We start from the raw sequence: 26768 nt of genomic DNA on the forward strand, positions 1-26768 counted from the left end.
CAGGGTCAATGGCAAGAGCAGAGAGCCTCAGACAGGAATGAGGGTCCCCAGTGTTGCTAGAGCTGGGCAACAAGGGAGAAGGCCTAGGAAATGATGCAGTTTATCTTTTTCACATTAGCTTCCATGAAGAGACTGGATCGTGGGTGTGGAGAGGGGAAAGTGATAGCAGAGAAGAACTAGGAGATTGAGGGATGATGGTGGCTTGGACTAGTGTGTTAGCAGTGACAAACTCCAATACAGTTTCAGACACACAACACTCAGACCTGTTGATGGCTGGGATATACTGGAGGGATGGGGTAAGAAAGACTCCAATTTTGCAGCAACAGGGTTCAGATGGAAGATTAGGAAAGTGTTGTGTGTGTCACTGTTTTGCCAGCTCAGCATCCAAATCTCCTTCTGCAGTCATAGAATCTACTTACTATGTAAGTTCTAAGAAAGGATGCAAGCTAATTCCTCTCTGCCTCCTGGAAGCTGGAGTACAAACTCATGCTTCTGTCCGGAACTCTCAGTCAGGAATAATGCAGAGTGAGGATGTTTTCTCACTCACTCCAGTGGGGAGAACGTGGGGCTGCTTAGTGACAGTGACAGCAACAGCGGCGTCGTAACCAGGCACAGCCTTGATTGCTGTCATTCTGACGACCTAGCCCCTCTTAGTTTCTGTTTATTTTCCAAGTCTATTTCTCAAGCTTTCCCATTAAAAAAATAGAGGGATGACATATAAAGGGCACAAATCTTAAGGATGCAACCTGACATGTAAACACCTATGAAACCACCACCTGGACGAAAATACAAAAGACTTTCAGCACCCAAAAGTCTTCCTTCTGATACACTATTTTCTCAATAATTCAATTTCTGCCTGAGTTAACAAGTCCATTTCTGGCTGAGGCAGAATGCAATCAAGAAATGTGACTTGTGGCATTTCAGTGTTTATCAAATGTGGCCCTTATTGCATTCAAAATGAAAATTGGTCAGGAAAAAGAGCAAAAGAGCATTTTTATACCAAAGTCCTCAGGTGAGTAAGCCTCGAATCAAGACTTGCTATTATTAATCATAATACAACTTTATCATGCCAAAGTACCTAAAAATTGATGTATTTATAAAATCCTAACCATCAAAGTCAATCTGTGGTCTGGAAACTAAATTCTTTTCAGGGACCCCCTAACATATAAAGCTACATAATCTGGAATTTTCTAGACAGTTATGTGGGACTTTACTTAGATAAATACGAAGTCTTCTGGCCTTCTTATTCTAGTAGTAACTCTATGAGCACCATCACCAAGTACAGAAGCATTAGTACTAATCGTTAACAGGACATTATAAGACATTTTAATAACTACTGTATTAACAATACCAACATCCAATAGAAGGAACTCACTGAAAAAACATGGAGTCATTTCAATCTCATTTGAAGGCGCTCCATCATTCAGCTGCTCAGGCCCTACTCTTTTCATAGTCCACTGGCAGATTCCTTTAGCTCTTGCTTCAAAATATATTCAGAATCCAACCATATCTCACCATCTCTATTGTTTCTATCCTGGTCTGAATCTTTCTAGCCCGGATTACTGCAAAACTGGATGCTTGAAGGTAATAGTGAAATGCCCTCAAAATTCTCAAGAAAAATGAGTTTGAACCTAGAGCTGCAGGCTCAATAAAAATAAAGTGTGAGGAAAAAATAAAGGCCTTGTCAGACACACAAGGACTCCTAGTTTATCTCCCACCCATCCTTTCTAGGGGAAAAAAAGGCACCTGTAAATATACTTTAGCAAACAGAAAAGACAAATTCAAGAAAGAGTGCGGCAAAACAACAACAAAAAAAGGAGTACAAAGGAAATACATCCCGAGATGACAGCTAAAAATCACTTTGTCCAAATTTGATGAAGCTGATTAAGAAGCATAAAATGATCTCGGGGTTAGAGTGAAGAACATGTTTTTTTTCTTCCTGTCAATTCTGTCAAAGAAAAATAAATAAAGACGAGAATATAGTTCTGGAATCTCATGATGAGAGCTAAAAGCACTCTGAACAAATTTGGTAATTCAATAGTTGATTAAAAGAAGCTACAGTAAAGCAAGCATTTTTCTTCTGTCAAGAAATAAAATCAGGCTGGATGCAGTGGCTCACACTGTAATCCCAGCACTTTGGGAGGCCGAGGCGGAAAGGATCGCTTGAGCCTACAAGTTTGAGACCAGTCCTGGCAACATAACAATACCCCGTCTCTATTTGAAGATTTAAAAAAAAAAAAAAAAGAAAGAAAGAAAGAAAGAAAAGCAATTACGTACTCCAGGAACCATTAAAATCTGCAGAAGCCATGACCCAATTATGTAGCAAATGACACATGGCATGATTTGGGGAAGTTGACGGCTTGCTATGAAAGAATCCATTTGGTCTTTATGTGTGAAAACATTCTGCTTAAATCAGCACAGACTTAAGGATATAAGATAGATACAGAGAAGGAGATAAATCACCTGGTTTTACTGTGCATACTCTTGCATAGTGTGATTGCTAGTTACTGATTTGCAGTTTTTAGAATAAATATACAGTATACGGTATATACAATATACAAATAAATATACAATATAAAGGGAAAACATTATACATCTATTAAAACTTATTATATAAACTAATAGTATAACTTAATAGAAGTTAGGCAGTAAAGGACAGTAATGAGTTGGAAGGGAAGTACAAGGTTGGTCATTTCCTCAATGTTAGGGAAATATATTTAAAATCAATGGATCAAAAAAATTATTAACTGAAGTTATAAAGGAGAACTAATGAAGAACTAAAACCAAAAATGGTGAGAAGGAATGAAGTGAGATAAATTGCTTATCATTCATAAAACAACAAATTTGGCTTAAATTATAAGAAATAGCAGCAAGAAACGTGCTGTTACCTCTAAGAGGTGAAATTGGTGTGGATGGCAGGCAGAAACACTTGTACTTTTATTTTCTATCCATCTGAATTGTTTAGAATTTTTATTCAGGTACATGCTCTAAAATTAAAATTGTTTTTAATCCTAAAAAACATTAGAAGCTGGGCATAGTGGCTCACACCTGTAATCCTTGCACTTTGGGAGGCTGAGGTGGGTGGATCACTTGAGCCCAGGAATTTGAGACCAGCCTGGGCAATATACAGAGACCTTGTCTCTATTTTAAAAAAAAAAAAAAAAAAAAGAAGAAGAAGAAAGAAAAAGAAAAGAAAAGTTAAAGCTGGCAGGCTCAGAAAGGAACAACATTTGACACTACAGAAAGATCCTAGGAAATAATAAAAAGCAGGTTAAAAACTCTCAAAAAATATTTGAAGTAAAATGCCATTTAAAGTAAAGACATCTAAACTTATACAACACTTCTGGGACAGCAGAGTCATAAAAGCAGTTTATAGCTATAACTCGGTGATTAGACAACAAAAAACTGATTAGAATTCTCTAAGATTGCAGAGATCAACTTTAAAACTATTCTCACCCAAAATAATATAGTAATACAGTAATACAAGCATGGCCCTTAAAGTATTTCAGATTCTGGAAAATTTTGGACAAATAAATGTTATTACATATATTGACAGATAATACATGATGGTCCAAAACTTTAACACCTTTGTTTAAAAGGAATATTAACATAAGTGATCCTTAAAACCATTATAATTAATAGCATAACACGAAGATTATAATATTTTAATAAAATTTTTACATTTCTGGAACAATTTATTCAATTCATACATGATATAGCAACAAAAGGAAGGAAACTGAGACAGCTTTCCTATTAAATATTCAAGAGTACTTTCCTTTGACTGTTTACTCAGCATATATGTTCTCTTGGTATTCTCTTCTGAATTGTTAACACAAAGTTTTAAAAAATGAAAATTTCATATAAAAATATTTATTTTTTAACAATGGGCTTTCAAATTAAATAAGATTGTTTATCAATATTTATTGCATAGAAACAGTTTAAGTACTTTAATATTCAGAAAAACATCAGGAAGTCAGTTTTTCAATGACTGGCATGTCTTAAAAGTTGGTAACTTAAAGTCTAATTATAATTTTAAAATTACATATTTTGTAGATATAAAAGTTTAAAAAAATACATTTTGATTTAATACAAAAGCCTTCTAAATTTACATTTTCAAACATTACTGTGATTGCTATAACACTGTATATATACTTAGCCAAAATAAGTTAATTTTTAAAAATCAAAAACATGTAATACGCTAGCAAGACAATTTATTTAGAAACAAATGGGGTAATTATAAAGTCAATGTTATAAATGTACTACTACAAATAAATAATTAAAACAAAGCGGAATATAAAAATGCATAGAACAGGAGCAGATTTATTAAATCTAAGTCACCAGTGCAGAAATCTGGGCACTTAATCCCTTAAGGAGTTAGAGGATTTCAAATTTAAAAGATGACTTTTCACAGGGGACATCATGACTTTCTGTGAATAAAGAAAAGAAAGTCTATTATTTCTATTCAGATGCTTCTAGAATATTTTTGTTCAGGTGTTTTTATGTAATTCCTCCTTTAATTCAAATGTTCTCTCCCTGAAATAAGATAATAATTTTGGTCTCATGACATATATACTTTAAAAATACATGCGATTCTACAGCAACCCCTCCCCCATCCTGATATCTATACATATAAGCATTTATAAATATATACATAGTTTCAGGATTATAAAAATATTTAATTTTTATAAGCTTAAATTACTGACTGTTAATACAGAATACATTAATACTTGTATAATTTCACTTTTATTTATAAAAAGATTTTCTTATAGCAGCATTTGCATTACAAATGTGACCAAAGGATGTTGCAGTGTACCAGGACCCGTACTGCAAATCAGACTGAGCAGCTGTGATGTTCCTCTAAAAGAACATCTAAAGGCCAGGCGTGGTGGTTCACGCCTGTAATCCCAGCACTTTGGGAGGCCAAGGTGGGCAGATCACCTGAGGTCAGGAGTTTGAGACTAGCCTGGCCAACATGGTGAAACCCCCGTCTTTACTAAAAATACAATAATTAGCTGGGCATGGTGGTGGGCGCCTGTCATCACAGCTACTCGGGAGGCTGTGGCAGGAGAATCACTTGAACTGGGGAGGTGGAGGTTGCAGTGAGCTGAGATCGCACGAGTGCACTCCATCCTGGGTAACAGAGTGAGACTCCATCTCATCTGTCTCAGCTACAGAAAAGTGGTTCTCATAAAGCAGAAAAACCTTGAGGGGATAATAACTTATGTGAACCTTCTTAAGTGCATTTGAAAGTTATCTCCATAGACTTGGCAAGATTTAGTAAAACAGCCCAAGATGTCCAAGTTTTATTGATCCCCAGAAAAGTTTTCTAGGGAGATAAGTAAAAATTATATTAATGAATAGTGTTTTTAATTGAATCAGATAAACTTATTAGAAATTAAAGATTTCAAGAGTAATAAAATGAAAACATCACTGTGGGTGGTATAAGAAAAGAAAGCAAAGAAAAACAGATTTGAAACTTTAAGACATTACAAAAAAAAAACAAACAGAAAAACCCTCAATCTCAAAAACTCATATTAAGCTTGTTTTTGTTGAGTTCACGTTCCAGATTTCCAATCAAAGTATCAATACTTTCTTGTAGATCTTTGAGATTGTTTTTTCGATCCACTGTAGACTCAATTGTCTGCATTGTCAAATATGTCTGAAATGTACACTCTTTGGACATGGGAATTGGCTGTTCAATCATTACTTCTGGCCCATCCATTTTGCTATAATTTTCTCCAATTTCTCTATCTTCTGAAGGGACATCATCATAATCCACATCACTTAAATTTTCTTTTGTATTTAAAAAGTAGTTTTCCCCACAGCTGCTCCAGTCTCCCGCATAACGATTGCTAAGTGGACTGTCTAATCGGTTTTGCCTTGGCCTAAGTACTCCTGATGAATCAGTACCACTCAAATTTAACATATGAGGTCGTTCTTTCTTCTGCCTCAAATAATTCAGAGAAGACTTCTGCTCTGGGAATAAACTGTCTGTTGATTTTTTGACAGTTAAACGCTGCACTAGAAACAAACAACAATTTTGCTTTAGTGACAGTAATCCAACTGAACTTAAAAAAAAAACAGAGTTAAAGATAAGCCATTTAATCAACAACTACAAACATGCATTGAAACACAAACATGCACTCTATCAAAAGAAAGCATTCCATAATTATTTTTGTATTACCAGACATAATCTAGATTAAGGATAGAAGCAGTATAACGTTCCATGGTGCTAATTCATGCTACATCATAACGTCCCCAAACAAATCACATTTCCAATGTCAATTAATTTTCTGTGCAAGTTTATTATTATCTAGCTATAATTCAAACAATAGCTAAGCTGCTAGCTTCTCCTAAATTAAAAGCTACAGCAAAAAGCAGGCAAGGCATGTTGGTGTACAAACAAAATATAACAAGAAGTTCCTTTATCTGCAAACATCTAAATGAGGCAAAGGCATCTAAAGTGATCAGCCTAGTAAGTTCTGACCCTTGTGGGCTTTTCTGCAATTCTATTAGCAGCAGAGTCATAGTTTACTAAGCAGACCAAATTTCACTTTGATAAAATGTGCAAATACTAGATTTGACCACTTGTTACCTGAGTTTGATTATACAGCATTATCTACTATCTTCATTTATTGCCTGGAAATAGTACAGATATTTTATTTTCTCATTCTGATTAGGTATTTAACAATCCCAAATAACATTTTCCATATTAAGACTAGTTTCTTCTGAGAGTATGCATTGTGCTAGCCATATAGACGATTACCATAGAGACACACATTACTTCATTACAAACTAAGGTTTACTCTTGTGTGTTGAACAAAATATTTATCTAAGGTTATTCTGTATATAAAATAGACAATTTAAAATGCTGACACATAGCTATTAAAGACTACCCATAATATCTTTCTCTTTCTGCTTGTTTATTCTCCATTAATAAGTGCCCCTTCATCTCTATTTCCCTTCACTAAGACAAAGCAACATAAATCAGTGATAACACACCAACTTTATACTCTCCAACATATAATGAATGCTTGTTTGCTGTTGTATAAAATAAAACAACTAAAAAACTATAAAAGCATATATAGGGTTCTAGTTTTCCACACTTAAAGTGATATTCATAACATTTTTCAGAGATCCCATACTTTTTTAAATTTAGATTTTATTGAAATATTTGATAACTGTACATAGGTATGTTTTTAACATTTCTATTGCATTTTTAAGATGGTTATTATGTATCACTATAGATAGCTAAAATTTCTTGATCTAAAATTTTCTAGAAAACAAAGGTTATTTACTTTAAATTGATCTTTAATGTTAGTATTAATATAGAATGGTCCATACCATCAACTGATATAAGTGCAGAATGGATATCTGAATTTTCCACTGTGTAATTCTTCATATTTTTCCTCCTCTAGCTACTTATCACCACTATCTCCTTACTTTTTCCCCCTCATTCTTTGTGCGATTCCTGTTCTTTTTAGTGCTTAACTGTCATGCCTGTTGTTTTCACCAACCAATTACAATATTCTGCTAGCCTTGAGGTTATCTGGTCTGATCTAACCATGTATTTTTGCTTTATGTCTTAAACTTGTCCTATTGTGCCTGCATTTTCAGACATTTGCCTACAAAATCCAGATTCATTTTGTTGCCAGTTGCTTACAGTTACTTACCTAAGACCATATTGAAACATTATTTCTGTATATTATCTTGGAAAACATTAAGAAACCAATTAAACTGATATTTTATATCTTTTAGACTAAAAATTTCAATTTCTGAAAAACCAACATCACTGACTTTTTAGACTACTGATGTCGGAGTGGTTTACAACTAAATATATGGTGAAAATGGCTAATTTTAACCTCAAAAGTTCTGGTTTTCCCATCACTGTTGACTACCCACCTTCAAGAGAATAAAATTAAAAATGCAGTCTATATGGTTGCTGAAAAAGAATTCAAAATATAATAAGTGCTAAGAAACCTAATTTTTCCTTATCTTGTTTTCCACCAGTAGATTTGTTTCTAATTACTACTTTATTATACTTTTATCTATAATTACCTTATTTAACAAAAATATACTGACTGTCTAGTTAGTGCCAAATACTCTGCTAGGACCTGGGAATATAAAGTTAAAAATAATCCTCGACCTCACCAAACTTACAATCTAGTAAGAAAGATGAAATAAAAAGAAATAAGAGAAAAATTGATACCTTTTCCAAAAAACTTGCCCCAAATATATTTGTCATAGAAAATGTAGTATAGCGGCCAGGTGTTGTGGCTCATGCCTGTAATCCCAGCACTTTGGGAGGCCGAGGCAGGCAGATCACTTGAAGTCAGGAGTTTGAGATCAGCCTGGCCAATATGGTGAAACCTCATCTCTACTAAAAATACAAAAATTAGCCGGGCGCAGTGGTACATGCCTGTAATCCCAGCCACTCAGGAGGCTAAGGTAGGAGAACTGCTTGAACCTAAGAGGCAGAGGTTGCAGTGAGTCAAGATTGCGCCAGTGCACTCCAACCTGGGCGACAGAGTGAGACTCCACCCCTCCCCACAAAAAAAAAAAAAAAAAAACCACAAAGGAAAGAAAATGTGGTATAGCAAGGATCTAGGAATTATACTCTAAATTGATTTCTCCATCTTTAAAGTGATAGGGGGACCAGCAGTAATTTTCAGTATTCTTAAAACAGAAAATGAATATCTAAAATAAATATTTTAGTGAAAACTCAATAATAAAACAGATTAAAAAAAGGCTGTTCTGGTCAACGGGGAAGTGTGTTTCCATTTTGTTCCCCCACCCCTTGCTGATCTGGCTTCTAAGCTGCTTCCAGAGAACCTGAGGGTTCAGTAGAAGACAATCTAAAAGACTATTGGCAGGATGATTTTTACCTTCTAATGCTGATATGCTAGAGTTCTAACTAACTACTTTGAAGATAGGACTTTTCAAATATAAATCTCAAAGCAAATTATCTTCTTGCCCAAAATTAATAAACAAAAAATAACATGAAACAAAACAAAAAGTTTAGAAAATAAATAGGAAGGGGGTAACTCTTTTTAACTCTGGAGTTGGAGAATTTCCAAATGGAAAAATAAGATATGCATAGCAAGGAAAGCTAAAACCTTCTGTTGAATGCATGGAGATAGGATAGACATTCGCTGAGTTAATATGCTATCGCCTACTAGTCTTTGCCACATTCTCTATGTCACCATCAACTTTCTCAGGCCCAGTAAGTGCACCTCATCTACTTGATTTCTGCCTTTTCTTGAATTCAACAGCAGGTGATTGACAGGGTAAAACTTTTGTTTCTTCTCATCTTTCTGCCCTGCTCTTTGTCTGAGGAACTACAACTAAAGAAAAATAACAGGTTATAGAAAACGGAGCAGTTATTTTTAAAACCAACAACACAAATCTTTGGAATAAGGTGCTGTACACTAGGAACAGCTGTTTAAGGTTGTCTTTAGAATACAGTGAATTTGAAATCCGAACCTGCTTTTTCTATAACACAAGATATACATTAAGTTTTTTCTCCCAAACCCAAAACTAAGGTGGCTACTATTATAAAATAATATAATGACCTTAACTTCTAGCACAGAATAATTAATAATTAATAATAATGAACTCAGACACTGACAGTAAACTTAATGGTATCTCCAGGAAAGCAAGTTTTCATTTGTGGTAATGACAAGATGGCTTTCTCCCAAATTCTTGGTGTTTATTAGAATTAAAGCTGTTCTAGAAAAAGGAGACACAGTTGACACTCTGAAAGATCCCTTACATTGGGCATCAAATGCTGAAATCAGTTCAATTACCCAGATAATCTTGATTCAGGGTTTTAAAATAGTTAAAATAACATTCTAATTCAGTTAAAACATAAATTAGAATAATTTTTAAGCCTGCATTTAAAAGAAAGTAAAAGCTTTAACTTTCCAAATTTTAACATTTTTTTTTTTTTTTTTTTTTTTTGAGACGGAGTCTCACTCTGTCTGTCATCCAGGCTAGAGTGCAGTGTTGCGATCTCGGCTCACCGCAACCTCTGCCTCCTGGGTTCAAGCGATTCTCTTGCCTCAGCCTCCCAAGTAGCTGAGACTACAGGTGCCCGCCACCATGCCCCGCTAATTTTTTTGTATTTTTAGCGGAGGCAGGGTTTCACTATGTTGGCCAGGCTGGTCTCAAACTCCTGACCTTGTGATCCACCTGCCTCAGCCTCCCAAAATGCTGGAAAATTTTTATTAACTTAATTTTTAATTCACTTTAACTGATGAACTCAAGCATTCCCTTGTACTTTAATCTTTCTGTCTATATAAATACAACAAAAGAGTAACCGAAGACATTGACTGAGTGCTCACTTTGTGCTAAACATTTTGCTCATTGCCTTAGACGCTTTATCTCAATCTTTACAACAACCCTGAGACAGGCATTATTTAGAGAGAAGCAAAATGGGAGTTGAAGAGGTTAAAGTTTTTGCCATAGCCCACCCTGCCAGCAAGTGTCACCATCCAGATCTGAACCCAAGCCTGACCCCAGGGCCAGGCATGGTTACTAGTGTGCTCTACACGAAGCACCAAAGTACTTCACACTTGGTCCCATGCAGTGTGGGCCGAAAGTAGCAGGGGTTACTAAAAGCTAAGAAAATTTTAGAATTTAAATGCAGGGTCCTTTACAGAATGTCTAATTAAATACATATTTCTTTTAGCTCTGAAACTATATCAGAGATAATTAGGAAAACAACTGTCAGTCTTTAGTTATTGATTGGAATAAGGATTGGATAAGATGGAAAGGTCAAAGATAATTCCCAATTCAAGCTGAGATAATTTGACTAATGACCATGAATGCAGTTAAAGACGTAAAGAAGAACTGATTTAAGGAGAAAAATGAATTCTGCTTTATACCAGTTGAACTAAAAATGAGAAAAGTAAATAAATTAGTGTTTATTGAGTCTATTATGTGTCAAGAGCTATGCTGAGCACTTTACATATACAATTTTTAAAAATCCTAATATAAAATCTATAAACATATTATTAAATCCATATGACAAAAGATGATACAAGGCTCTGAGATGTTACGAAACCAGCCCAAGGTCAGATTGCTAATAAGTGGTACAACCAGGATTTAAATCTAGATCTACCAAATCTAAAATGTGCACATTAATCTACATGCCTACGATGTCATCAGCAAAGGCAGAAAATATTTAAATGAAAAAAAAATCTAAAGGGCAGGTATCAAATCACATTTTGAAAAAGCAAAATCTAGAAGAGTTTCTTCAATCATATATGAGCATATTTAATGATTAGTTAATTCAAATGCCCTATCATTGAAAGTGAAAAGTATTTCCATAGAATCATTTACCTGGCCAGAGTTGGAGTAAGTAGTGAAGAACTTCAATGTGTTTTTTAAAATCCAAAGCACTTGCAAGTTCTTCTGAATCAGTAAAGACTCTGTTGTTATGTGATGAAGGCTCTTGCTTCTGACTTAATAACACTGGTCCAAAGCACACAGCCAAATTCTGGCATGTCATCTTATTCACTTCATGATAGGAAGCCACCAATTTCAAATGATCCAATAACATCTTTAGGGTTGCCTAAATTAAATTAAATTTCAATTAATATAGTCCTAAAGGGGCAAATTCAAGGACACAATTTATAGCAGAAAATACAGATGAACATCTTGTCACTTTTAAGAAGATTTTTTTCAAAGATTTGCTTATAAATTGGATGTTTGGAACCTACAACATAGTTTCTAATAGAAACATTATATGGGGCCTAAATTATGTTCCAGCCGGGTGCAGTGGCTCATGCCTGTAATCCCAGCACTCTGGTGGCCCGAGGCAGGAGGATCACCTGAGGTCAGGAGTTCAAGACCAGCCTGGCCAACATGGTGAAACCCCATCTCTATGAAAATACAAAAATTAGCCGGGCATGACGGTGGTTGCCTATGATCCCAGCTACTCGGGAGGCTGAGATGGGAGAATCACTTGAACCCGGGAGATGGTGGTTGCAGTGAGCCAAGACTATACCCCTGCACTCCAGCCTGGGTGGCTGAACGAGACTCTGTCAAAAAAAAAAAAAAAATTATGTTCCAACAACACAATCCACTAAACGGTTAAAATATACATTCTTTATAAAATACTTATGAATGCACTCCAGATTTCAGCTGGAATCCCTGGGAAAATGCATCCATTAACTCTGTCTCTTCTAACATGGCAACAGCAAAGGCTCTGATGCAAAGGGGATTAGGGTAAGAATGTTCATTTTTAAGTACAGGTAAGTCCTGTAGTTGTAACTTGTAATCACTATCATGCTTAAATCTAGGAAGCTAACCATTCCAGAACATGGCCAGGTTCTATAATGATTTGGATTATGAAAGACATTTTTAAAAGGCCAATACGCTTCTTAACTAATATATATATATTTTTTTTCGGTAAATAAACCTTAAGAATAGTACAGTTAGAAATGAAAGAAAAAAAATTGCTGAAAATATTTTTTAATCCTTAAAGAAACTAGTAAGGGTAATTGGCTCAAAAAGTAGAATGGTTATTTAGGTTTCAACAATTATGGAAAGAAATGATTTTTTTGAGGTAGTGGCATATGATCAATCATTTAACAAAATAAGTAATTTTTTCTTCAAAATTGTATTGAAGACATTGATGCCAATTTAAAACTTTAGTTGTTTTTTTTTTTTTTTTTGAGACAGGGTCTCGCTCTGTGGCCCAGGCTGGAGTACAGTGGCATGATCACAGCTCACTGCAGCACCAACCTTCCCTGCTCAAGCAATCTTCCCACCTCAGCCTCCCAAGTAGCTCAGGCTACAGGCATGCGACACCATACCCATTAATTTTTTAAAAATTTTTGTAGGTCAGGCATGTGGCTCACACCTGTAATCCCAGCACTTTGGGAGGCCGAGGCGGGTGAATCATCTGAGGTCAGAAGTTCGAGACCAGCTGGTCAACATGATGAAACCCCGACTGTACTGAAAATACAAAAAAAATAGGTGGGTGTGGTGGCACACGCCTGTAATCCCAGCTACTCACGAAGCTGAGGCAGGAGGATCACTTGTTCCAGGAGGCAGAGGTTTCAGTGAGCCAAGATTATGCCACTGCACTGCAGCCTGGACGACAGAGCGAGACTCTGTCTCAAAAAAAAAAACATTTTTTTTTTTTTTTTTTTTGGAGACAGGGTCTTACTTTGTTGTCTAAGCTGGTAAAAAATCTTATTTAAAGAAAAATCAAAATAACACTATTTCTGGAGCCAAAAGTGACAAATGGATTTGCTGGTCAGAAGGTCATTTAGTAGCTGTGGCAAGAACAAGTCCAGAGAGATGAGGTAGGAAGCCATATTACAATGTTCTGAGTAGTGAAACGAGTGGTGATGAAGCGATAACAGCCGGAATAAACAGCCTTTCAATGTTTGGCTGTGAAGGGAAGGAATGAAGAGAGAATGAAAGCTAGAGAAGAATATGGCATTTTAAATCAAAACAAGTTAAATATACGAATATTTCTTTTTTTAATTCATAATTATTTCCTAACACAACTCCATATACATTGGCCTCTTAAGGGTATTTCCAGCAATAATTGTGATCATACACACACACAGACACAAACAACACACTACACCTGGTTAAATATATGTTCAATCTCAGTAGCAAGCAAAGGAATGCAAATTTTTTTTGTCTACTAAATAAGATGGACCAAAAAATGTAATTGTCATGTTCCTTTTGAAAACTAGTCTGGCTGGCGTGGTGGCTCATGCCTATAATCCCAGTACTTTGGGAGGTCAAGGCAGGTGGATTGCTTGAGCTCAAGAGTTCGAGACTAGCCTGGGCAACACGATGAAACCCAGTCTCTACAAAACATACAAAAAAAATTAGTTGAGGGTGACGGCACACGCCCGTAGTCCCAGCTACTTGGGGGGCTGAGGCAGGAGGATCACATGAGCAGGGAAGGTTGAGGCTGCAGTGAGCTGCGTTTGCACCACCGCACTCCAGCCTGAGAGACAAAGTGAGACCCTGTCTCAAAAACAAAAAAAAAACAGAAAAAAAAAAAGACGAAGAAAGAAAATCAGTATGAAAACATATAAGGGCCTTAAAATGTTCATATTACTTAAATAAGCAATTCCACTTCTGAGATTCTATTCTAAATAATTCTAAACTAAAAATAAATCTGTGTACAAATATTTACAAATCACTCAAAATCTAAATATATAAAAGAGAATACTGATAAAGTATGTTGTCACATCCACTCAATGGTATATCATACAGTTATTGACTGACTGACTGATTGATTGATTGAGATAAGGTCTGGCTCTATCGCCCTGGCTGGAGTGCAGTGGCATGATCTTGGCTCACTGTAGCCCTCCCTGAACTCAAGCCATCCTTCCACCTCAGCCTCCCAAGTAGCTGGGACCATAGGCACGTGCCACTGTGCCCCGCTAATTTTTGTAGAGACAGGGTTTCACCATACAGCCCAGGCTTACTCAGTCTTTTTAGAAAGGATGGTAATAGCATGGGCCTCAGGGTCAGAAAGACTTGAATTCATGTGATAGACTATAATATTCACAAAAGCTATGTAACTTTCAGCAAGTGATTTAAATTCTCTAACACTCATTTCTTCACTTAGAAGTGGCACTTATAATTTTACCTAGTACTGGGCATGGTGGCTCATGCCTGTAATCCCAGCATTTTGAGAGACCAAGGTGGGCAGATCACCTGAGGTCAGGAGTTTGAGACCAGCCTGGCCAATATGGTGAAACCCCGTCTCTACTAAAAATACAAAAATAAGTCGGGCATGGTGGTGCCCACCTGTAGTCCCAGCTACTCAGGAGGCTGAGGTAGGAGAATCGCTTGAACCTGTAAAGGTGGAGGTTGCAGTGAGCCAAGATCACACCACTGCACTCCAGCCTAGGTGACAGAGTGAGACTCCATCTTCAAAAAAAATTTTTTTTTTTTACCTAGTGTTAGGAAACCAGTATCTCTACTTTTTCCACCCACCCCCTTAAACTTCACCCCACCCTTCTGCTTCTGCACTCTTTAGCTGTTCCCTTCCCCTAATCCAAAGGAGGAGTAATTGTTAATTCAACTGGACAGAGCATAGGACATTCAGGGGACCACAGTAAACTTGCAAATAAAGTTACTGGACTTACAGTTTCTACCTACTAATTCTTGCTCTTTCTGCCCCAACATGATTAAAAAAAAAAAAAAAAAAAAAAAAAAGTAGGCAAATTTGGCCTCATCTAGATAAGCCCAGTCATATCTTTCTCCTATTTTCTCTTATATTCTAAGGAACAACAGATAAAATTAGGCTAAGGCTGGTTCTGAAGACCTACCTATCCTTCTCTCTCTCTCCTACAGGCATACCTGAGGATGCTGGTCTGAAGATTTTGGAGAGGGAGGCAAATGGAAAGGATAAGGAGGAAAAAAACGGGGGGCGGGGGGTGTTGTTTGTCTTAAAGTTAAGCCATATACACCAAAACAGTTATCATATCTAAAAAAATACTAAAAGGAGACACACCAAAATGTTAATTATAGCTGCCTCTGGATATTGATGATTGCAATTTTACATTCTTCTTTTCTGTATCTTTTCAATATTACTATAATGAACAAATATTGTAATAATATTTTAACAATACAATTAAAAAAACTTTAGTGAGTATTTATTCATGCTTAGGCTAAAATCACATACAGAAAAGATAAAATTGTTTTCTAGATTTATTCTGTTTAAGAAGCTTTTACGGACTTAGGCTGTTTAAAGGCAGTAATGGCAGAGCTTTTAAATACATGAGTGCCACAAATGTTAAATATCTAAAATTATCTGTAGCTCTGGAGCTGGGTATATAGTTCATTAACTGGCTTTCAGGAAAAATGTATACCTATAATGCTTACCTTCTCAATCTCAGGCAGACAATCCAGCAGGTCAACAGTGTACTTAGAGTCACTTGGGTCATTCTCACAACCATTTGATGACATTTTCAAAGGACTTTTTGCCATTGCACCTAATACAGCCTCATAAAGTTGCTTTGTTATCAGAGGAGAAGGGAGTTCTCTTAAATAATCCTTAAGAACACCTTTAGAAAACAAACAAACCGCAGACAGTTGGTGATTGGACTGTAGAGTGAAATAAAGAACTATGGTCAATTTTTAAAATTTAAGTATTATAACCAACTTTCAATATTTTGAAAACAATAAAAGCAATAACATAAAAAGAATTATAATAAAATACTAGCATTTTATATTATTTTAAGTTGCCTTGGTAATTGACTTGTTTTGAAAGAATGCTAAAAATGTACACACATAATTTTCAGTTACCATACATGTTAGGTTTGTTAATCATAAAGTAAGCTATTCTTGATACATATACCCTTATTGATTCTGCCCCCTATAAAAAGCTTCTCTAAATGCATGTGAAACAGAAATTAAGAAAGCAAGGCATATTTATGTTAATTATAAATTATTCCAATTATGCAAATTTTGAGTTTCTAGACTTTAAATTGATAATAAAAGAGTACCAATTGTCCAAAACCCTTGAAAATAAATACATTTCCTCTTTAACAGTGGAGGAGTGTCTTAAACAGATATACTGGATAGCCGGATAATCTCTAATGCTACACTATCATATGGAAGAAAAAATCATTCCTAAAACCAAACAAATAAAACCAAAAGCTAAGAACAGAAAACATCAGACTTGTCAGTATAATGGAAATGAGGAAAGTCAATTGCAAACATTCCACATGTAGTTTCGAACTAAGAGATATTACTTACAGTAGAGGAAACTGGAAAGAATAGTGGTTGTTATATATAAGCAAGGTACGTAAGATACTAACTAAAGGCTGGCATGTGATCACAAGGGAAAACAGGAGATCTTCCTAACACCAAAAACCTAAATATATACAACATTGATTCAGAACATGCTCTCAGCCTAGCTTAGTTTGAACTTAAACATGATTCTATAGGAAGCTTTGCATCTGATTTCTTTTTTTAATTGTTACAGGGTCTCACTCAATCACCCAGGCTGGAGTACACTGGTAACCTCAAACTCCTAGGCTCAAGCAATCCTCCCACCTCAGCCTCTTAAGTAGCTAGGACTACAGGTAGTTGCCACCACACCTGGCTAATTTTCTTATTTTTTGTAGATCAGGGTCTCACTATACTTCCCAGGTTAGTCTTGAATTGCTGGCCTCAAGTGATCTTCCCACCTTATTCTCCCAGAGTACTTGGCATGAGCCACTGTGACTGGCCCTAAGTTTTAAATATTTAATAGTAACATGATTCATTAGTTTCTTATGCATCCTTCTAATGTTTATGCAAATATACATATGATTTGTCTCCCTCATTGAGGGTTGAGTATCCTTAGTTTAAAAATCCAAAATGCCCTCAAATCCAAAACTTTTAAAATGCCAGCATGATGCTCAAAGGAATGCTCATTAGAGCATTCTGGATTTTTGATTTTTGTATTAGGGATGCTAAACTGGTAAGTATAATGCAAATATTCCAAAACCCAAAGAAATCAGAAATAAGAATTTTGCTATTTTGTTTTGTATATGCTATTTTGTTTCTTGCTTTTTCATTTAACATCATATCCTTGAGATTTTTTCAGGCCATAGAGAGCTCCCTTAATCATTTTTATAGCCACATTACAGTAGTTCAATGTAAGGATGTCCCATAGTCTTATCTATTCAGTCTCTTACAGATGGACACTAGAATTGTTTCTTATCCTTTGTTTTTCCAAAACATGCTACAATTAATAACCTTGCACATAGTCGCTCTGTATATATGCAGGTATGTCTGTAGGATACATTATTAAAACAGGACTGCTAAGCAAAAAAATGCATTTGCAATTCTGAAGAAAAAGGAGGAATAAGAGTGTTTCTTTCCTAGGCTTGGAACTTGAGCATCTAGGTGGATACTAGCGACATTACTTCAAATAGAGAACACAGGAGGAAAGTCATGTTTTAGGGGGTAAAGAGAAGAGTTTCATTTTGAACATATGGAACTTAAGCTGTCTATGGGACATTCAAGGCTGCTGGATATAAAAATCAGAGATGAAAGAGATGACTTTAGACACAGATTTAAGAATGATCAACTTAAAGATAATTGGATTTTGGGAATGATTATCAGGGAGGCATACAGAGTGATTAAGAGAAGGTTTAGAAAATAACCTGAAGAACATTAACTTTCCAGGGGTCATCAGGAAAGAGGATCTTCCAATGGTGACTAAGGAAGAATGGCAAAAGATGTATGTATGGTGAGAGGAGGTGGGGATGGGGCGAGAGGAGAGTGGCAAAAGTGATGCCAAGGAAGTCGAGGAAAAATGTTTCAAGAAAGAGTCTATGATATCTAATGATACCCAAAGAACAGTTAGGTTAGATAAGAATAGTGTTAAATATTGCAGAGAACAGTGTTTTTCAAAATTGGCTGCACACTGAGGCTTTTTAAAAAAATCAGATTCTGGAGCCCCATGCCAGCCCTACTAAATCATAATCCACAGAGGTCAGAGCTCCCGTCCCTGTATTTTTAACAAATTCCTCTCATGTTTAGGCAATGGGGTTTTGTAACCAGGCATAGAAAATAATGATCCAGAGACAATTTAAGAACCCAAAAATGTTCACCAGAAAAGGAAGTCAGCAACCTTGGCAAGCACAGTTTCAGGAAAATAAAGGACAGTGAAGTCAGGTTGCAGCTGGTTAGGAAGTAAATGGCATTAAAGAAATAGACAAAGAAATACACACAACCTGTTCAAGAAATCTGGCTTTGAGAAAAGATGATAACCATAGAGGAGAGGGGAGGGCAGGGGAGAAACAAGATCAAAGTGGAGATTTTTCTTTAAAGACAGGAGACACTTAAACATTTCAATGCTAATGTAAAGGAGATAGTAAAAAGGTTTTCAAGGTTCAGGAGAGAGGAAATATAATCGATTGAGCAAAGTCCCTAAGAAGAAAGAAGAAACTTCTGAGAACACATAAAGGAATTAGAATTTGTCCAAGATGTAAGGAAGGTCATTGCTCTATTATTACAGAAAAGAAGTGGAAAGAATGTATGCCAAAGAAGGCACATTGATAGGCTAGGTCACAAGAAGTAGAGCAAGTTCCCATCTGATGGCTTCTGTTTTTCTGTGAAGTTAGGAGGCAGGGTCGTCTGCTAAGAGTGATATGGGTGAAATGAGGTTTGAGGGGAGTGAGAAGATATTAAATAGACACTCCAGAGAATGAGACAGAGAGCTGATAAGAAAACATACAATTATTATTAGGCACCATTCAAAGCCTTCTAATGACTTTGAAGTACATGGATTAATACTGGTACCAAACAATATTGATTTTTTTTTTTTTCTCGTTGCAATCAGTAACCCACATACAGAGTAGAAAGGCAGACCAGTGTTTCTACGCAAGATGGAGCAATAGGGACTAGATTTACCTTCCTGCTTGCAACAACTGAAAATGCCAGACAAAATATATGACAAAACTATGTCCAAGACATTGGACATCAAGCAAAGAACAAAGATCCCTGAGAGATGGGAACCAAATGAAGTGTGCCCACAACAACCACAGCTTACTACCTAGAGAGACTTTCCAGGTCACAGTAAGGAAATGAAAACCCAGGTAAAGCTCGACAGTTGAAGGGGAGTTAGAAATTCAAGGAGGGTTGGCCGGGCGTGGTGGCTCAAGCCTGTAATCCCAGCACTTTGGGAGGCCGAGACGGGCGGATCACGAGGTCAGGAGATCGAGACCATCCTGGTTACGGTGAAACCCCGTCTCTATTAAGAAATACAAAAAACTAGCCGGGCGAGGTGGCGGGCGCCTGTAGTCCCAGCTACTCGGGAGGCTGAGGCTGGAGAATGGCGTGAACCCGGGAGGCGGAGCTTGCAGTGAGCTGAGATCCGGCCACTGCACTCCAGCCTGGGCGACAGAGCGAGACTCCGTCTCAAAAAAAAAAAAAAAAAAAAGAAATTCAAGGAGGCTAAAGCTGCTAGACCTTGCAGGACAGAGCACTTGAGAGTAGAGGGCTGCCTAGAGATGACTCTGGAAATCCCACATGTTCATCTGAGTACTAATCAGCACACGCAGGTGGGGCAATTCCCCAAGGCTGGAGAAAGAACCAGCCAAACAGATTAGAAAGAACAATTCTAGGAGTTTTCATGGTGCAGGCAATCACTCTTGTTCCAAGCAGCCAGAGCGGAAAACTTCGTAATTCATGGGATTTGGGTACAGCACTATGTTGAATTGTGGCCCCCACCCCTGACCAAAAAAAAACATGTTGGAGTCTGAACTCCTAGTGCCTCAGAATATGACCTTATTTGGAAAGAGTCTTTGCAGAGGTAATCAAGTTAAACGAGGTCATTAGGGTGGGCCTTACTCCAATATGACATGTCCTTATAAAATGAGGGACACAGAAAAAGACACACAGAGAGAGCAGATGATATGAAGAAACATAGGGAAAATGCCATGTGAAGATGGAGTATTGGAGTCATGCATCTACAGGCAAAGAAAGGGCTGTCAAAGGTTGCCAGCAAACCACCAGAACTAGGAAGATGCAAGGAAGAATTCCCCTGCAGGTATCAAGGGGAGCAGGGCCCTGCTAATGCTTTGATTCTGAACTTCCAGCCTCTAGAACTGTGAGAAAAGACATTTCTGTTGTTTCAGCCACCAAGTTGGTACTTTGTTATGGCAGCCATAGAAAACTAATATAAGTACACAGTATATAGAAGAGTTTTGCTTCAGTAGAGAATCAAAGAGATAGACAAAGAAGAGCCTTATTTAAAAGCAGTTGACATTCTGCCTAATAAAGCTTAAAAGACTAAAAACTCTGCAAGTGACGTACTTGCATACCAAACCACAGCTATAAATACAGAAATGCAGAAATATCCAGCACCCAAGAAGGTAAAATTTACATTTGATGTCCAGTAAAAAATTACGAGGCATATAAAGGAGGAGGCAAATATAACCTGTGAGGAGTCAAATCAATTTAAACCAATTCAGAAAAGACATACACAATAGAATCAGTAGAAAAGGACACGAAAACACTTATTATAACTGTATTTCATATGTTCAAGAAGCTGGAATAAAGACTGAACATATTAAGTAGAGACATGGAAAATACTGAAAAAACAAAACCATATCAAACTTATAGTAGTGAAAACTAGGTTGTCTGGAACTAAAAATGCAATGAATGAAATTAATATCAGAAGACAAGGCTAATATAACTTGAAGATAGAGCAATAGAAACAATGTAAAATGAAACAAAGTGGGGGAAAAGCTGGAAAAAAAAATACACTATCAGTGAGCTGTAACATAACGTAAAGTGGCCTAATACATGCTTAATTGTAATCTTCAAAGGCAAAGTAGTGGCATTGGGTAGGTGGGGTGGAAACAAAAAGAGTTTGAAGAAAAAATAGAGAAAAACCACAATTATAGTTGAAGATTTCAATACTCCCCTCAGCGAGTAGAAAGAAAACAAAGATGTAGAAGACTGGGGCATTATTAATTAACTTGACTTTATTGATAGTTACAGCACAGTCCGTCCAAAAACACCAGAATACACATTCTTTTCAAGAGCTCAAATGGAACATTTACCACCAAAAACCATATTCTGGGCTTCAGAATAGGCCTAAATAAATACAAAAGCATTTAGGACCTATGAACCAGAAGACCGAATATGCACGTATACAAACATGAGAATCATTCTCTCACATATAAAACTTATACAGATAGTAAAGATACAGTTGATTAGGTAGATTTGAATGTTGAATCACTGACATTTCCTGAAGGTAGAGCTACAAATTACTTTTTTAAATCCACTAACCTACCCCGCACCTTACCTCACTTACTCTTTCTGGCCTTATCACCTACTTTAGTCATACCCTATACATGTTACTCAGACCAAATGGCTCTCATAAACAATCTCAGTATATGTGGGTTGCTAAGTCTATGACCATTCCTCAACATTTAGTATTCCTTGGTGCTTGCACAGTTTTGACATCTATATGCAATCTAGGTAAAGGAAAATGGAAACAATTTGTAAGTTAATGTTCCAAAGGTCAGACAACATATAACACGTATGGTAGGAAAATGTATAGTATGTACAAAAAAGAAAAATATTAATGTTTTCAAGATCATTTAGTTATATTCTGATAAAGTTTTCCCTAAACGGCAAATAGGATAAAAATGACTATGGTAGGATTAAAATCAGAAAAAGGCATGGTCAAATGAACTTTCAGGCACTGAACCTAGATACTGATTGTGTAGCACTGACAAGAAGTCTATTTCACAGTAGCTAGACACATGTAATCTTCCTCAGAAGACTTATTTTTAATAATCACTAAATGATAAATATTTGACTCTTAAAAAGTCTTCTGTCCCTTGTTAATAAGTCCTCTAAAGAATTAGGAATAGGCCGGGAGCAGTGGCTTATGCCTGTAATCCCAGCACTTTGGGAGGCTGAGATGGGAGGATCTCCTGAGTTCAGGAGTTCAAGACCACCCTGGGCAACAGGGTGAAACCCTGTTTCTACTAAAATACAAAAAACGGGGTGTAGTGGCGTGTGCCTGTAGTCCCAGCTATTCGGGAGGCTGAGGCACAAGAATTGCTTGAGCCCCAGAGGCGGAGGTTGCACCACTGCACTCCAGCTTGGGCTACAGCGTGAGACTCTCTCAAAAAGCAAACAAAAAAGAATTATGAATGGACTTTATACCTAAAATTTTGTACTTGATTTTTAAAAAACTGGTTTCTCTGGAGTATTTCATTCCATGCTCCAGATAAACCAACTACTAAAAACACATTAAACTGTGAACAAAATCTGTCACTCACTTCATTAATTTCTCATTTTTTAGACCTACCGAACTACTAACTATTTTTCAAAGTTTACTCAGAAATGTGAGTTCATGAGGAACAAACACATGAAGCAACGCTGTCACTGGCCAACTCCTCAAATCAACAATACCCTTTATTTTTAGCCACGAAAACCCTGTGTCATGCAATTATTTTGCAGACAAATCTTAAATCATTTCATTGCCTTTTTATCAAGAAAAAAATAGCTCTAAATTCTTCTGAAAAACAGCTTTACACAAATGGAATAGTACAAAGAATAGAGCCAAGAAATATCCAATTTATAAATTACAGAAACTCAATTTTAGCAAAGAATGCTGTAAATCCAATATTCATTGACCTATTGTTCATATCTTCTGCATATGCTGCCAATTTCCAAAACTAGGAACTCTTCCTTCATTTCATCTTTTAAAATTATACATGTTTAACATAATTTTTATTTATAAGACAAAGTTTCACCAAGACAAAATCTATTTATAGACTGTACTTGCTGGAAATTTGTATTTATAAAACTTTCTCTTTCATGGATTCATAAAATGAATCTTTGGCTGATTTTGTTAATTACACATTAACAAGGAAAGAACATTTCATTTTTTTTCAGGCATCTCAATTTTTTGTAGAAATATGCCTCTTCCTATATAAAAATTAAAAGGAACCATTATTTCTGATTTGCTAAAATATATAAGAAAAAAGTGACAGTTTGTTTTATCTTAGCATTAAAATGCTTGGAATCAAAGTTTTGATTATCTAAGAGTTACATATTAAATACTTGAAGAAAATACAGTCATTCAGCACTCAAAGGGTAGGAACCTCAATTATTCAGAAAGTCTCAATCCTAAAAGTAAGGATTTTCACCAACAAAATTCTCTTAAATATGTACAAGATGAACTTTCCTCAAATTTTCACCCAAACAGTTAGTTGTGAGTAAAAATAAGAAAGCAAGTTATAAGAGAAAAGTAAACCCATTACAGCAAGAAAAAAATGGTGGTTGTCAGTAGAGAGGAGAAAGAACTACCAAAATACACAGAAGATCTGGAGATACACACTGAAGCATCTATAAATTAAAGGATATGTCTGAGATTTTCTCAAAATAATCAAGGGCTGAGAAAAAGTAAATGGGAGGATGAATGAGACAAGTCTGTTCATGTGTTGATATTATGGAAACCAGGTGATAAACAGGATTTTTCATAGTATTCTCTATAGTTTCGCATACTTGAAAACTTCAATAATTAAAAAAGTAAAACAACAAAAACAAACAGGGAATTATTATAAACCAGTAGCTCCTGAAGGTTACCAGTAAGGTTATGAGCCATTTCTTAATGGCCAAATTCAAAGGCCCTTTTCTTTTGTCATATAACCTCTCCATAGAATGACTGTATCACACTTTTGCTTAATTTCTGTTGTCTCTTATTTCCCAAACTTTCTGACTCCTTTCCTCTCAATCTCTTTAGGTGTTTCTTCTTTCTTTGCCTGCCTCCAAAGTTGGGAGACCTCCAAAGTTCTTGTCTTTTCAAACTTTATGGACAATTGCAACGCTTTAACTACACATATATGCAATGACTCTCTTTCCACTCTCATTTTTCAGGGGTAATAGAAGTATATTTCCTTTGCCATACACTGAATTATAATCACCACTTGGGTAAGTAAGAGATCCCTCAAATTCTACTGCATCCTCTTCTTAGCTGCAGATGAGCAGTTTCAACTTTGCTTGATCTACCCATTTAGATCTCCCACTAGCACTTCAAATTCTATATATCCAAAGCCCAATTCATAATCTTTCTCAACACTTCCCCACAAAAAGCAGTAGCTCTCCCTGAAGCTATCTTATTTCTGCTAATGGTACCCAATCAACCAGGTCTCAAAGTCACGTCTGTCTGGGCTCCCTCTTTCTCCACCTCCTTTCAATTCTACTTCTTCCTATTTCTACTGCTACAAGCCCCTTTAGCTCTTACTACCTCTTTGCTTGGACTATTGCCAAGGCTTTCTAATTGGTTTTCCTTCCTCTGGTCTCTTCTAATTTCAATTCATCACATAGAGTTGCCAGATTAATATTCCTGAAAACAATTTCTAATGATATCACTCCCCTACTCAAAAAATTCTAATGGATTCCCTCTGGCTAGTAAATAAATTTAAATTCTCTAACCAGAGAGTCAATACTCTCTATATCACCTAAGTACCAGTCAAACTCAACTCCCAAGGCATTTTATTTATCCCTCTATGAAGGTACCTTTTTCTTTCTGCTAGCTACTATAGCTAATTGAAAGTAGGTCTTACTTCCCTTCATCATGTCAGCTGTTGGCGGGCAAGGGACCATAGCTTAATACCTTCCCATAGAAAATAACACAGTAAGTAATGTTTGTGAAGGAAGAAAAGACTTCAGAAAAACAAATTAAATTTCAGCTACAAACGTATTTCAGTTATCTTTCTTGCAGATGTAATCTTTCCAGAAAGAGTACATAAAATAAAATCTATGTATTACCTGTTATTACATTTATATCTGGGTACAGGTTTTCACACAGACCAACAGCTTTGCTATCTCTCTCAAAAGCCTCTCGCAGTTCTTTCTTGACTGCTGCCGAACCACATAATCGATACAGGCCTACTACCTAGGAATAAAATTATGGCCACATTATGGTAAATTTGATAACGGGAAAATATAATTACATTATAGATCACATGAACTTTGCAATCAAATATGTTCCGATGTAATTTAATTTAAAATACCTCAAATATAGCTTTTGAAATCTCATTATATACTATGTTGATTAGTTTAATAAAAATATCCTATTCTTTCATTTAAATTCAAACAATACACTGTCAGTTCGGTAATGCTGGCTACCTATCTTAAGCAAAACGCAATCCCTTCTTTTCAGTTTTTTTTTTTTTTTTTGAGACGGAGTCTCGCTCTGTCGCCCAGGCTGGAGTGCAGTGGCGCGATCTCGGCTCACTGCAAGCTCCACCTCCCGGGTTCACGCCATTCTCCCGCCTCAGCCTCCGAGTAGCTGGGACTACAGGCGCCCGCCACCACGCCCGGCTAGTTTTTTGTATTTTTAGTAGAGACGGGGTTTCACCATGTTAGCCAGGATGGTCTCGATCTCCTGACCTCGTGATCCACCCGCCTCGGCCTCCCAAAGTGCTGGGATTACAGGCTTGAGCCACCGCGCCCGGCCTCTTTTCAGTTTTATATGCTCAATCAAGATCTCCATGCCCCAGGAATGTGCGCCCTTTCACAACTTTTGTTCCAGACTGAAGTAGTACAGCGCAGACAGTGAATAAGGATTTTAGAGTCATAATGCCCCACTCCTTGCTTCATGAATTTGGGCAAGTTATTTAATCTCTTTAAAACTCAGTTTCTTTTATCCTTAAGATAACAATATAGTTGAAATAAGGTTCTAGTATATAAAGCTTTTTAAGAAAAAAGATTCTCAGGAAGACACAGAAGCAAACCTAGGGTTTTTTGTTGTTGTCAAATTAATTGATTATAAAGTGATGGAGGAAATTTAAAATAATATATTAAAGGTAAAATAAAACCTCTACTTCAAAATTTATATAAGATGGACAGACACTACCCATCCCACCAACCTACATTGAAAAGATTTGTCTTTAAACACTGTTATACAGGTTCTAAATATTGAGTCTTAAGTTATTCACTATAAATTCACCGAGAAGAAATAAACATGATCTCTGTGAAGACAAAACACGCCCAATTAAGCTATCAAAGGTCTTTGAAAGAATAAACCTTCAAAAACACTTAAGGAGAATAAGTGGTTGTCAGCCATACTTCCACATCTAAGATTATTTAGAAAGTTCAGTCACTTTGAATTGAAGGAAGTATTATGGAGAAAGAAACTATTTAAAGAGAGAAAGTAAAAGTAATCTTCCAGGATTTGAACTAGGAATCACTGTAAAATGCAATAAATGATCTAGAGGAAGAAGTATACAAATGAAATTTCCAGGTTTACTTAT

The 26768-nt window shown here is 36.3% G+C and overlaps 1 protein-coding gene across 1 annotated transcript in view; it reads right to left on the reverse strand.

Moving 5' to 3' along the window:
• Positions 1-4196: 4196 nt before the first annotated feature.
• SYDE2 (synapse defective Rho GTPase homolog 2) overlaps positions 4197-26768 on the reverse strand; it is a 41465-nt gene continuing 18893 nt past the window's right edge. The window contains exons 4-7 of the mRNA XM_025400838.1: positions 25282-25408; positions 15871-16052; positions 11344-11575; positions 4197-6021 (exon numbers count right to left, since the gene is read on the reverse strand). Coding sequence (XP_025256623.1) covers positions 5522-6021; positions 11344-11575; positions 15871-16052; positions 25282-25408 — 1041 coding nt within the window. The 3' untranslated portion in view covers positions 4197-5521. The remainder of the gene's footprint in view (positions 6022-11343; positions 11576-15870; positions 16053-25281; positions 25409-26768) is intronic.

The sequence above is a fragment of the Theropithecus gelada genome, chromosome 1 (assembly GCF_003255815.1).
Source record: "Theropithecus gelada isolate Dixy chromosome 1, Tgel_1.0, whole genome shotgun sequence".
Taxonomy (NCBI): domain Eukaryota; kingdom Metazoa; phylum Chordata; class Mammalia; order Primates; family Cercopithecidae; genus Theropithecus; species Theropithecus gelada.